The 15,129-nt window shown below is 39.3% G+C and overlaps 1 protein-coding gene across 1 annotated transcript; it reads left to right on the top strand.

The window, feature by feature from the left end:
• The first annotated feature begins 13,714 nt into the window (after positions 1-13,714).
• On the top strand, positions 13,715-14,684 carry Defa17 (defensin, alpha, 17). Its single transcript, NM_001167790.1, has 2 exons — positions 13,715-13,920; positions 14,480-14,684. Exons 1-2 carry the CDS (start codon positions 13,749-13,751, stop codon positions 14,587-14,589), a joined length of 282 nt encoding a protein of 93 aa, NP_001161262.1. The 5' UTR covers positions 13,715-13,748; the 3' UTR covers positions 14,590-14,684.
• The last annotated feature ends 445 nt before the right edge of the window (positions 14,685-15,129 follow it).

Here is a 15,129-nt window from a genome sequence, read left to right on the forward strand (position 1 = left end):
AAGAGCCTGGACAGATGTTTTACAGACACTAAGAGAACACAAATGCCAGCCCAGGCTACTATACCTGGCCAAACTCTCAATGACCATAGATGGAGAAACCAAAGTATTCCACAACAAAACCAAATTTACACATTATCTTTCCATGAATCCAGCCCTTCAAAGGATAATATCAGAAAAAAAAAAAAATACATGGATGGAAATCACGCCCTAGAAAAAGCAAGAAAGTAATCCCTCAACAAACCAAAAGGAAGACAGTCACAAGAACAGAATGCCAACTCTAACAACAAAAATAAAAGGAAGCAACATTTACTTTTCCTTAATATCTCTTAATATCAATGGTCTCAATTCCCCAATAAAAAGACATAGACTAACAGACTGGCTACACAAACAGGACCCAACATTCTGCTGCTTACAGGAAACCCATCTCAGGGAAAAAGACAGACTACCTCAGAGTGAAAGGCTGGAAAACAATTTTCCAAGCAAATGGTCTGAAGAAACAAGCTGGAGTAGCCATTCTAATATCGAATAAAATCGACTTCCAACCCAAAGTTAATCAAAAAAGACAAGGAGGGACACTTCATACTCATCAAAGGTAAAATCCTCCAAGAGGAACAATCAATCCTGAATATCTATGCTCCAAATGCAAGGGCAGCCACATTCATTAAAGACACTTTAGTAAAGCTCAAAGCACATATTGCACCTCACACAATAATAGTGGGAGACTTCAACACAACACTTTCATCAATTTACAGATCGTGGAAACAGAAACTAAACAGGGACACAGTGAACCTAACAGAAGTTATGAAACAAATGGAATTAACAGATATCTACAGAACATTTTATCCTAAAACAAAAGGATTTACCTTCTTCTCAGGACCTTCTCCAAAATTGACCATATATTGGTCACAAAACAGGCCTCAAAATATACAAAAATATTGAAATCATCCCATGCATCCTATCAGACCACCATGGACTAAGGCTGATCTTCAATAACAACGTAAATAATGGAAAGCCAACATTCACGTGGAAACTGAACAACACTCTTCTCAATGACACCTTGGTCAAGGAAAAAATAAAGAAAGAAATTAAAGACTTTTTAGAGTTTAATGAAAATGAAGTCACAACATACCCAAACCTATGGGACACAATGGAAGCATTTCTAAGAGGGAAACTCATAGCTCTGAGTGCCTCCAAAAAGAAACTGGAAAGATCACACACAAGCAGCTTGACAACACATCTAAAAGCTCTAGAAAAAAAGGAAGAAAATTCACCCAAGAGAAGAAGACAGCAGGAAATAATCAAACTCAGGGGTGATATCAACCAAGTGGAAACAAGAAGAACTATTCAAAGAATAAACCAAATGAGGAGTTGGATCTTTGAGAAAATCAACAAAATAGATAAACCCTTAGACAGACTCACTAGAGGGCACAGGGACAAAATGCTAATTAACAAAATCAGAAATGAAAAGGGAGACATAACAACAGATCCTGAAGAAATCCAAAACACCATCAGATCCTTCTACAAAAGGCTATACTCAACAAAACTGGAAAACATGGAGGAAATGGACAAATTTCTAGACATATACCAGGTATCAAAGTTAAATCAGGATCAAATTAACGATCTAAACAGTCCCATATCCCCTAAAGAAATAGAAGCAGTCATTAATATTCTCCCAGCCAAAAAAAAGCCCAGGACCAGATGGGTTTAGTGCAGAGTTCTACCAGATCTTCAAAGAAGATCTAATTCCAGTTCTGCACAAACTATTCCACAAAATAGAAGTAGAAGGAACTCTATCCAACTCATTCTATGAAGCCACAATTACTCTGATACCTAAACCACAGAAAGATCCAACAAAGATAGAGAATTTCAGACCAATTTCCCTTATGAATATAGATTCAAAAACCCTCAATAAAATTCTCACTAACAGAATCCAAGAACACATCAAAACAATCATCCATCCTGACCAAGTAGGTTTCATCCCAGGGATGCAGGGATGGTTCAATATACAGAAATCCATCAATGTAATCCAGTATATAAACAAACTCAAAGACAAAAACCACATGATCATCTCGTTAGATGTAGAGAAAGCATTTCACAAAATCCAACACCCATTCATGATAAAAGTCTTAGAAAGATCAGGAATTCAAGGCCCATACCTAAACATGATAAAAGCAATCTACAGCAAACCAGTAGCCAACATAAAGGTAAATGGTGAGAAGCTGGAAGCAATCCCACTAAAATCAGGGACTAGACAAGGCTGCCCACTTTCTCCCTACCTATTCAACATAGTACTTGAAGTCCTAGCCAGAGCAATTAGACAACAAAAGGAGATCAAGGGGATACAAATTGGAAAGGTAGAACTCAAAATATCACTTTTTGCAGATGATATGATAGTATATATAAGTGACACTAAAAATTCCACCAGAACTCCTACACCTAATAAACAGCTTCAATGAAGTAGCTGGATATAAAATTAAATCAAACAAGTCAATGGCCTTTCTCTACACAAAGGATTAACAGGCTGAGAAAGAAATTAGGGAAACAACACCCTTCTCAATAGTCACAAATAATATAAAATACCTTGGTGTGACTCTAACTAAGGAATTGAAAGATCTGTATGATAAGAACTTCAAGTCTCTGAAGAAAGAACTTAAAGATCTCAGAAGATGGAAAGATCTCCCATGCTCATGGATTGGCAGGATCAATATAGTAAAAATGGAAATCTTGCCAAAAGCAATCTACAGATTCAATGCTATCCCCATCAAAATTACAACTCAATTCTTCAACGAATTAGAAAGGGCAATCGGCAGATTCATCTGGAATAACAAACAACCTAGGATAGCAAAAACTCTTCTCAAGGATAAAAGAACCTCTGGTGGAATAACCATGCCTGACCTAAAGCTGTACTACAGACAAATTGTAATAAAAACTGCATGGTACTGGTATAGTTACAGACAAGTAGACCAATGGAATAGAATTGAAGACCCAGAAATGAACCCACACACCTATGGCCACTTGATCTTCGACAAGGGAGCTAAAACCATCCAGTGGAAGATAGACAGCATTTTCAACAATTGGTGCTGGCACAACTGGTTGTTTTCATGTAGAAGAATGCAAATTGATCCATTCCTATCTCCTTGTACTAAGGTCAAATCTAAGTGGATCAAGGAACTCCACATAAAACCAGAGACACTGAAACTTATAGAGGAGAAAGTGGGGAAAAGCATCGAAGATATGGGCATAGGGGAAAAATTCCTGAATAGAACAGCAATGGCTTGCGCTAATATCGAGAATTGACAAATGGGACCTCATGAAACTGCAAAGCTTCTGCAAGGGAAAAGATACTGTCAATAAGACAAAAAGACCACCAACAGATTGGGAAAGGATCTTTACCTATTCTAAATCAGATAGGGGACTAATATCCAATATATATATAAAGAACTGAAGAGGGTGGACTCCAGAAAATCAAATAACCCCATTAAAAAATGGGTCTCAGAACTGAACAAAAAATTCTCAACTAAGGAATACCGAATAACAGAGAAGCACCTGAAAAAAATATTCAACGTCCTTAATCATCAGGGAAATGCAAATCAAAACAACCTGAGATTCCACCTCACAACAGTCAGAATGGCTAAGATCAAAAATTCAGGTGACAGCAGATGCTGCCAAGGATGTGGAGAAAGAGGAACACTCCTCCATTGTTGGTGGGATTGCAAGCTTGTACAACCACTCTGGAAATCAGTCTGGCGGTTCCTTAGAAAATTGGACATAGTACTACCGGAGGATCCAGCAATACCTCTTCTGGGCATATATCCAGAAGATGTCCCAACCGGTATGAAGGACACATGCTCCACTATGTTCATAGCAGCCTTGTTTATAATAGCCAGAAGCTGGAAAGAACCCAGATGTCCCTCAACAGAGGAATGGATACAGAAAATGTGGTACATTTACACAATGGAGTACTACTCAGCTATTAAAAAGAATGAATTGATGAAAATCCTAGGCAAATGGATGGACCTGGAGGGCATCATCCTGAGCAAGGTAACCCAATCACAAAGGAACTCACACAATATGTACTCACTGATAAGTGGATATTTGACCAAAGCTTAGGATACCCAAGATATAAGATACAATTTGCCAAATGCATGAAACTCTAGAAGAATGAAGACCAAACTGTGGACACTGTGCCCCTTCTTAGAATTGGGAACAAAACACCCATGGAAGGAGTTACAGAGACAAAGTTTGGAGCTGTGACAAAAGGATGGACCATCTAGAGACTGCCATATCCAGGGATCCATCCCATAATCAGCTTCCAAACGCTGACACCATTGCATACACTAGCAAGATTTTGCTGAAAGGAACCAGATATAGCTATCTCTTGAGAGACTATGCCGGGGCCTAGCAAACACAGAAGTGGATGCTCACAGTCAACTATTGGATGGATCACAGGGCTCCCAATGGAGGAGCTAGAGAAAGTACCCAAGGAGCTAACGGTACCTGCAACCCTATAGATGGAACAACATTATGAACTAACCAGTACCCCGGAGCTCTTGACTCTAGCTACATATGTATCAAAAGATGGCCTAGTCGGCCATCACTGGAAAGAGAGGCCCATTGGACACACAAACTTTATATGCCCCAGTACAGGGGAATGCCAGGGCCAAAAAAAAATGGGAATGGGTGGGTAGGGAAGTGGGGAGGAGGGTATGGGGGACTTTTGGGATAGCATTGGAAATATAATTGAGGAAAATACGTAAGAAATAAATAAATAAATGAAAGAATAAATAAGTAAATACTTGGCACTCAGGGGGCAGAGGCAGGCAGATTTGGCCAGCCTGGTTTACAAAGTCAGTTCCAGGACAGCCAGGGCTATAGAGAAAAAACCCCGTCTGGAAAAAACAACAACAACAAAAAAAAAAACAAAACAAAAAACAAAACAAAACAAAACAAAACAAAACAAAAAAAACCTTGGCTTTGGCCTATAGGAGTGTCAATGTTATCATTATCACACAGGCTATGGATATATAATGGATAATAAGATGGATAATAAGAAAGGCCAATGCTGTTGCAAGCATCCTGATCTATCACTTTATAACACAGCCCATTTAGATTTGAACCACTACCAAAGCCATCAGCCATATGGGAGTTAGGCAACATGGTTATATTCATTTTTACATTGTCACAATGACCTAACTTTCTACAGAAACCAATCTCCACATTATAAATGTTAGGATTTGACAAGCAGGACATGACAAAATCATATGTCTGGCCTTGAATGAATATGTGTGTCAGCTCTACAAACAATACTGTAAGTAGCATTAAGTAGAAAAGACACCAAATAGGAAGTGTGATGGTTTGTATAGGTTCAGTCCAGGGAGTGGCACTTTAGGGAAGTGTGGGCTTGTTGGAGTAGGTTTGTCACTGTGGGTGCATGCCTTAAGACCCTCATCCAACCTGTCTGGAAGTCAATATTCTGCTAGCAGCCTCAGATGAAGCTGTACAACTCTGAGATCCTCCTGCACATTGCCAGCCTAAATGTTGCCATGTTCCTGCCTTGATGGCCTGTAAGCCAGCCACAGTCAAATATTGTCCTTATGGCAACATTTGAGAGAGTGTTTCTTTGGTGTGTCTGTTCAGAGCAGTCAAAGTCTCTAAGACAAGAGGCAAAGCAGGAAGTCTCACCCAGATATATACATCATGTGAAGTATCTGTGCATATCTGTGGAAGCTGGATTTGATATATAGAGGACTGACTTTAAACACACACCGACACACACATACACATACCATGTGCTCAGGTATTCAGGCATATCTTCAGAAAAACTAGGTGTAGGTATCTTAAGATACCTTTATCTACCTTTCTCGACTGATGCTAACCTGTTGGAACATGTGAATAATCTTACTTACATGACGAGATATCCTGTGACACATAGAGATAAAGCAAGAGGGATCAGGTCCCACAGACAGTATCCTCAGTCACTATACCAGCTCATGCCACCCGTACAGGTGCCTGAAAATTGAACCAAACATAGTGGCTGCAGAGGGACCTGGAAACCCTAAGCTTCCAGTTCTTAGCAACCACCCACCAAATTCAACAGGCATATATGAGGATGCTTCCATGTTTATCCCTCACCCCCTTAAGACACTTTAAGGTCCTAGTTTAACTCTAGTAATAGCAGAAGAGATTTCCAAGTCTTCCAAATTCCAAAGTGCTAACAAAGGGTTGTGGTGGCTTTGATGAGCTCAAATTCTCACTGGTGTGCACAAGATCTATGAATTCATACATTCCAGCCACTTTTTTTTAACGGGTCTCTTTTGCTTTTCTTGAAATGCCGGTTTAGAACTAATGTAGTGATGTTTAGAGCTCAGTAGACTGGTACCCAACCCTACTGCACAGAGTTCTCTGAAGACTCTCTGAAAAAGACAAACCTTTAGCACAGCCATGCCACCTGATGGTTAGTACCTGGCTACCTGTACACTTCTCTGTGGAGCTTGCCCTCCTTTCCTGGAACACTCTGGACTCTTAATCAGAGTGTCATGCAGAAAGTTTTTTTATGGGAAAGTATATTGGAGCAGCTGAGCAAAATATACAAACACTCCTGGGTCTCAACAGCTTACTTTTCAGTGCAAGGCTAGACAAGGCTGCCACTTTTTCCCTACCTATTCAATATAGTACTTGAAATTCTAGCCACAGCAATTAGACAACAAAGGGGATGAAGGGGATACAAATTGGAAAGGAAGAAGTCAAAAATCACTATTTGCAGATGATATGATAGTATATATAAGTGACCCCAAAAATTCCACCAGAGAACTCCTAAACCTGATAAAAGGCTTCAGGGCAATAGCAGGATATAAGATAACTCAAACAGATCTGTGGCCTTTATCTACACAAAGGATAAACAGGCTGAGAAAGAAATTAGGGAAACAACACCCTTCACAATAGTAACTAATAATACAAACTACCTTGATGTGACTCTAACTAAGGAAGTAAAAGATCTGTATGATAAGAACTTCAAGTATCTGAAGAAAGAAATCATAGAAGATCTCAGAAGACAGAAAGATATCCCATGCTCATGGATTGGCAGGATTAATATAATAAAAATACCCATTTGCCAAAAGCTATCTACCTATTCAATGCAATCCCCATCAAAATTCCAACAGACAAGTAGATCAATAGAATAGAATTGTAGACCTAAATGAGCCCAAAGACCTATGGCCAATTGATCTATGTCAAAGGCTCTAAAACCATCCAGTGGAAAAGGGACAGCATTTTTTATTAGATATTTTCTTTATTTACATTTCAAATGCTATCCCAAAAGTTCAATGTACCCTCACCCCGCCCTGCTCCTCTACCCACCCACTCCCACTTCTTGGCTCTAGTGTTCCACTGTACTAGGGCATATAAAGTTTGCAAGACTAAGGGGCTTCTCTCCCAATGATGACCAACTAGATGATCTACTACATATGCAGCTAAAGACATGAGATCTGGGGGTACTGGTTAGTTCATATTGTTGTTCCACCTTTCCGGTTGCAGTCCCCTTCAGCTCCTTGGTTACTTTCTCTAGATCCTCCATTGGCGGCCATTTGTTCCAACCAATAGAAGACTGTGACCATCCACTACTGTATTTACCAGGCACTGGCATAGCCTCACTTGAGACAGCTATATCAGGGTCCTTTCGACAAATTTGGCTGGTAAACCTCCAGGGACTATCCCACCTGGGGATCCATCCCATAATCAGCCACCAAACCCAGACACTATTGAATATGCCAGCAAAAGACAGCATTTTTAAAAATTGGTGCTGGCACAACCTGCGGTTATCATGTAGAAAAATGCAAATTAATCCATTCTTATCTACTTTTATTAAGCTCAAGTTTAAGTGGATCAAGGAATGCCACCAAAAAACAATGACACTAAAACTTATAGAGGAGAAAGTGGGGGAAAGCATCGAAGATATGGGCAGAGGGGAAATATTCCTGAACAGAACACCAGTGGCTTGTGCTGTAAGATTGAGAATCAACAAATGGGAACTCATAAAATTGTAAAGTTTCTGTAAGGCAAAAGACACTGTCAATAGGACAAAGAGGCCACCAACAGATTGGGAATGGATCTTTACTAATCCTAAATCAGATAGGGGATATACAAAGAACTCAAGAAGATGGACCCAGAAAATCAAATAACTGCATAAAAAATGGGGCACAGAGCTAAACAAAGAATTCTCAACTGAGGAATACTGAGTGGCTGAGAAGCACCTGAAAAAATGTTCAACATTCTTAATCATCAGGGAAATGCAAATCAAAACAACCCTGAGATTGCACCTCATACCAGTCAAAATGGCAAACATCAAAAATTCAAGTGAAAAAAGGTGGTGGCAAGGATGTGCACAAAGAGGAACACAACTCCATTGCTGGAGGGAATACAAGCTTGTACAACCACTCTGGAAATCAGTCTGGCAGTTTCTCAGAAAATTGGACATATTACTACCCAAAGATCCAGAAATACCTCACCTGGCCATATCCCAGAAGATGTTCCAACTGGTAATAAGGACACATACTCCACTATGTTCATAGCAGCCTTATTTATAATAGCCAGAAGCTGGAAAGTACCCAGATGTCCCTCAACAGAGGAATAGATACAGAAAATGTGGTACATTTACACAATGACATACTACTCAGGAAATAAAAACAATTAATTTAATAAATTTTTAGGCAAATTGATGGCCTTAGAGGATATCATCCTGAGTGAGGTAAACCAGTCACAAAAGATTTTACATGATATGCACTTAGTGATAAATGGATATTAGCCCACAAACTTAGAATATCCAAGATACAATTTGCAAAACACATGAAACTCAAGAAGGAAGACCAAAGTGTGGATACTTCGTCCCTCCTTAGATAATGGAACAAAATACCGGTGTCAGGAGTTACAGAGACACAGTCTGGAGCTGAAAGGGATGGAGGAACCATGCAGAGATAGCCCCATCCTCAGATCCATAACATAATCTGGTATGGATCCCTGGTTTTATGGTGGAATTTGATGGTCACTTATATATACTATCATATCATCTGCAAATAGTGATATTTTGACTTCTTCCTTTCCAATTTGTATCCCTTTGATCTCCCTTTGTTGTCAAATTGCTCTGGCTAGGATTCAAGTACTATATTGAATAAGTACGGAGAAAGTGGGCATCCTTGTCTAGTCCCTGATTTTAGTGGGATTGCTTTGAGTTCCTCTCCATTTAGTTTGATGTTGGCTATCAATTTTCTGTATATTGCTTTTATTATGTTTATGTATGGGCCCTGATTTCCTGATCTTTACATGACTTTTACCATGAAGGGGTGTTAGATTTTGTCAAATGCTTTCTCAGCATCTAACAAGATGATTATGTGGTTCTTGTCTTTGAGCTTATATAGAGTTTATATAGAGGATTACATTGATGCATTTCCATATATTAAACCATCCCTGTATCCCTGGGATGAAGCCAGCTTGGTCATGATGGATGATCATTTTGACCTGTTTTTTGGATTCGGTTTGCAAGGGTTTTATTGACTATTTTTGCAACAATATTCATAAGGGAAATTGGCCTGAAGTTCTTTTTCTTTGTTGGATCTTTGTGTGGTTTAGGTATCAGAGTAATTGTGGCTTCATAGAATGAATTGGGTAGAGTCCCTTCTGTTTCTATTTTGTGGAATAGTTTGTGGAGAGTTGGAATTAGGTCTTCTTTGAGGGTCTGATAGAACTCTGCACTAAACCCATCTTGTGCTGGGCTTTGTTTGGTTGGGAGACTATTAATGACTGCTTCTATTTCTTTAGAGGAAATGAGATTGTTTAGATTGCTAATCTGATCCTGATTTAACTTTGGTACCTGGTATCTGTCTAGGAAATTGTCCATTTCATCCAGGTTTTCCAGTTTTATTGAGTATAACCTTTTGTAGTAGGATCTGATGATGTTTTGGATTTCCTCAGGTTCTGTGTTTATGTCTCCCTTTTCATTTCTGATTTGATTAATTAGGATACTGTCCCTATGCCTTCTAGTGAGTCTGGCTAAGGGTTTATCTATCTTCCTGATTTACTCAGAACCAGCTCCTTGGTTGGTTGATTCATTGAATAGTTCTTTTGTTTCCACTTGGTTGAATTCATCACTGACTTTGATTATTTCCTGCTGCCTACTCTTCTGTGGTGAATTTGCTTCTGTTCGTTCTAGAGCTTCTAGGAGTGCTGTCAGGCTGCTAGTGTATCCTCTCTCTAGTTTCTTTTTGGAGTCACTCAGGGCTATGAGTTTTCTCTTAGGACTGTTTTCATTGTGTCCCATAAGCTTGGGTATTTTGTGGTTTCATTTTCATTAAATTCTAAAAAGTCTCTAATTTCTTTTTTGTTTCTTCTATGACCAACTTATCATTGAGTGAAGTGTTGTTCACGTTCCATGTGAATGTTGGCTTTCTATTATTTATGCTGTTATTGAAGATCAGCCTTAGTCGGTGGTGATTTGATACAATGCATTGGATAATACAATATTTTTGAATCTGTTGAGGCCTATTTTGTGACAAATTATGTCAATTTTGAAGGAGGTACCATGAGGTGCTGAGAGGAACGTATTGCCTTTTGCTTTAGGTTAAAACATTTTGTAGATAACTTTGGTTTCATAACTTCTGCTAGTTTTCATGTGTCTCTGTTTAGATTCTGTTTTCAGGATCTGTCCATTGATGAGAGTGGGTTGTTGAAGAATCCCATTATTATTCTGTGAGGTGAAATCTGTGCTTTGAGCTTTACTAAAGTTTCTTTAATGAACGTGGCTGCTCTTGCATTTTGAGCATAGATATTCAGAATTCAGAGTTCATCTTGGTAGATTTTAACTTTGATAAGTATGATGTGCCTCTCCTTGTTTTTTTTTTTGTTGTTGTGTTTTTGTTTGTTTGTTTGTTTGTTTTTTGGATAACTTTGAGTTGGAAGTCAAATTATTTTATTCCATATTAGAATGGCTACTCCACCTTGTTTCTTCAGACCATTTCCTTGCAAAATTGTTTTCCAGCCTTTCAATCTGAGGTAGTGTCTGTCTTTTTCCTTGAGCTGGGCTTCCTGTAAGCAGCAAAATGTTGAGTCCTCTTTGTGTAGCCAGTCTGTTAGTCTGTGTCCTTTTATTGGAAAATTGAGTCAATTGATATTAAGAGATATTAAGGAAAAATAATTATTGCTTCCTGTTATTTTTGTTGTTAAAGTTGGGATTCTGTTCTTGTACCTGTCATCTTTTTGGTTTGTTGAAGGATTACTTTCTTGGTTTTTCTAGGCTGTAGCTTCCTTCCTTGTCTCGGTGTTTTCTGTTTATTATCCTTTCAAGGGCTGGATTCTTGGAAAGGTATTGTATGAATTTGGTTTTGTCATGGAATTCTTTGGTTTCTCCATATATGATAGTTGAGAGTTTTGCTGGGTATAGTAGCCTGGGCTGGCATATGTGTTCTCTTAGGGTCTGTATAACATCTGTCCAGGATCTTCTGGCTTTCATAGACTATGGTGAGAAGACTGGAGTAATTCTAATAGGTCTGCCTTTATATGTTACTTGACCTTTTTTCCTTACTGCTTTTAATATTCTGTCTTCATTTAGTGCATTTGTTACTCTGATTATTTTCTGTTGGGAGGAATTTTTTCTGGTCCAGGCTATTTGGAGTGCTGTAGACTTTTTCTATGCTCATGGACATCTCTTTCTTTAGGTTAGGATAGTTTTCTTCTATAATTTTGCTGACCCATTACGTTGAAAATCTTCATTCTCATCTATGCCTTTTATTCGTAGGTTTGGTCTTCTTCTCATTGGGTTCTGGATTTCCTGGATGTTTTGGTTTAGGTACATCTTGCATTTTGCATTTTCTTTGGTTGTTGTGTCAATGTTTTCTTTGGAATCTTCTGCATCTGAAATCTTCTTTTCCATCTCTTCTATTCTGTGGCTGATGCTCACATCTATGGATTCTGATTTCTTTCCTAGAGTTTCTATCATCAGAGTTGTCTCCCTTTGGGTTTTCTTTATTGTTACTACTTCACTTTTTTGATCTTGGATGGTTTTGTTCAATTCCATCACCTGTTAAGTTTTTCTGTAATTCTTTAAGGAATTTTTGTGCTTCTTCTTTAAGGGCTTCTGTTTGTTTAGCAGTGTTTTCCTATAATTCTTTGAAGGATTTTTGTGCTTCCTCTTTAAGGCCTTCTATCTGTTCAGCCGTGTTCTTCTGTGTTTCACTAAAGGGAGTTATTAATTTCCCTCTTAAAATCTTCTACCAGCATCACGATATACAATTTTAACTCCAAATTTTGCATGGGAAAATTTGTTGGAGTATCCAGGACCTGCTAAGGTGGGAGTGCTTGCTTCTGATGATGGTGAGTTGTCTTGGTTTCTGTTAGTAAGATTCTTACATTGGCCTCTCACCATCTGTTAATCTCTAGCATTCATCTTGATAGCTCTCTCTGGCTGGACTTTTTTCCTTCTCTGATTCTGTTAACCTCTCTCAGCACTTCTGCAAGTCCAACTGCCTCCTGAGTCTCAGTGGTCAGAGTACTATCTGCAGGCAAGCTCTCTTCTTGCAGAAAAGGTGCACAGAGGTCTGGAGCTCAGTTCTGCCTCCTGGCGGAAGACCAAGGCAGGAAAGTTGGCCTGTCTCAGAAGCTATGTTGCTTCTGCTGTCTGTGAACTCTCCTGGGTAGATTGGTCTGTGAGGGACCAAGGATACAAGCTTGTGAAGTTTTATATGTGTGTAAAATAGTATTCTTGCTGCTTAGCTAACTATCATACTGAACTTTACATAGAAATATTTTAACAAATGAATAGTATTAATTAACATGTAAATATGAGTTGCACTTGTGATAGGACAACTCCAGACAGTAACTGAGAACAGCAGGAAGTTCTGTACGCTTTGGTGTGTATGTAGTGTGAGAAATGGGATGAAACACATAGAGAACAGTGGTCATGTATGACGAGATGACACTTCTTAAGATTGGGTACTAGCTTTTGAACCTCTCTACGTTGTGCATGTCATTTCCTGTAGATCAGTACTCATTTTCTGAAAATAAAAACACTGCAGAATCTCAAGCATGTAGAATGACACATTCCTTAAGGGTCCCAAGCATGGAGATGCTCCTGGACCACACTCTTGTGCGATGTGTTCTGACACTTTGGCTTCTACAGAACAACTCACTCTAGCTTCGTTCTTACAAACTCTGTCTCTTAAATGCAATTCACTAGGGGCACAATGAGGCCATCTTACTTTCTCTATAATGGCCTCAAGTAGGGGGTTCACAATGTTACCCCTCAGGAGGATGATTGATAATACCTGAATCATGCAAAGAACTGACTCTCCAGTCTACCTGGTCAAGGTCTGATCCACACTTTCTGAGAAGTACAGGCTCCATGTCCAGAACATAAAAATCTTTTGTTTCTTGAGCTTATCAAATTAGGCAGTGCCCAGCTGTTTTCTTCTCTGACAAATAAGAGGTAAATGCTCAAGCAGATGGGAAATGGGAGAAGACTGCAGGGCCCCTTCATCATTATCAGTGGGAGGGTTTTGTCACAGAACACACAGTGCAACACGATGGTGGCAGCCTTGAGGACAAAAGAACATCAAAGGGAACTTGAGGTTAACAGCCTCTCCAACTTCCCATCAAAGAGTGCCTTCTCTAGGTGTAGGCCTTTCTCTGTCCTATAAATGCAGGCTGGATATTCACTCTCCACACATTGGGCTCCTGCTCACCAATCCTCCAGGTGACTCCCAGCCATGAAGACACTAGTCCTCCTCTCTGCCCTCGTCCTGCTGGCCTTCCAGGTCCAGGCTGATCCTATCCAAAACACAGATGAAGAGACTAAAACTGAGGAGCAGCCAGGGGAAGACGACCAGGCTGTGTCTGTCTCTTTTGGAGACCCAGAAGGCTCTTCTCTTCAAGAGGAATGTGAGTATTGGTGTCCGGTGTGATGGATGCTTGCATCCTCCTGGGGGAGGGATGGAGATGAGCCCTAGAATCCTGGTAGAGTAATGTGGCTCTCTGGCAATACGATTTTAATTCCTTTTATATTCATAACACTAAGAGAGAGAGGAAAGCAACTCTAATTGAGTATCTTTCTCATAAGTTTTTACTGTAAAATGATATACACAGGAATTTCAACACTCACAGAACTCCAATACTCTGATTAGATGCATATAGAATAGGAATAGTCTTGGGTATTAGTAGAAATCTTTCTTTATGTAAAGCAACATTGAATCAATTTCCAAGTATACTAAAGTGTCTACATCGTGACAAAAGGAACACAGCAAATAAAGACACCTCAGAATGGCTCTCAAGTGCATGACCTACACCCCTGAAGTGTGTTATTGGTTGAGATATCCTTGCTGAAGGCTGTATTGTGGCCAAAACAGCACAGTCATGCTGTATCACAGATCCCCACAGGATCACATACTATTACATGCTGCCAACCTCAAATCATAATGCCTGATTCTTTTTGTGTCTCCAGCGTTGAGAGATCTGGTATGCTATTGTAGAAAAAGAGGCTGCAAAAGAAGAGAACGCATGAATGGGACCTGCAGAAAGGGTCATTTAATGTACACACTCTGCTGTCGCTGAACATGGAGACCACAGAGGACAAGACGAACATGAGTACTGAGGCCACTGATGCTGGTGCCTGATGACCACCTCGCAATAAATTGTTCGCAATATGCTTCCTTTGTGTTCACATTCTTTCAATATATGCTACAAGGCTCAGTCAAGGCTCTGTATATAAAGTACCAGGACCTTCTAGGAAACCTTTGCAGATGAATGAATACTATAATTTTTTACTTGCAAGATACTGGCTCCAATTAATATCAATTTAGGGATGACTCCAGGTTCAGAAATAAAATGAATAGAAAGTTCAGAATGCTCATGATCCTCACATATGCTGCTCCTGATTTTTGACTCTGCCTTTGGGTACTCTTGACTCACTCTCAAAAGACATTGCCTATATGTTAAGAAAAACTAACACTTTGGCTTTCAGGTTTACAGAGTACTAAAATGATTTTTTTGAAAGCTACAGTGTCCTTAAAAAGTGTGTAAATTTTAATGAACCAGACCTGAATTATGGCTTATAAACTGAGGGTTACATTTGGCTCTGTGGAGACAAATTTT

This window comes from Mus musculus, chromosome 8 (assembly GCF_000001635.26).
Source record: "Mus musculus strain C57BL/6J chromosome 8, GRCm38.p6 C57BL/6J".
Lineage (NCBI taxonomy): Eukaryota > Metazoa > Chordata > Mammalia > Rodentia > Muridae > Mus > Mus musculus.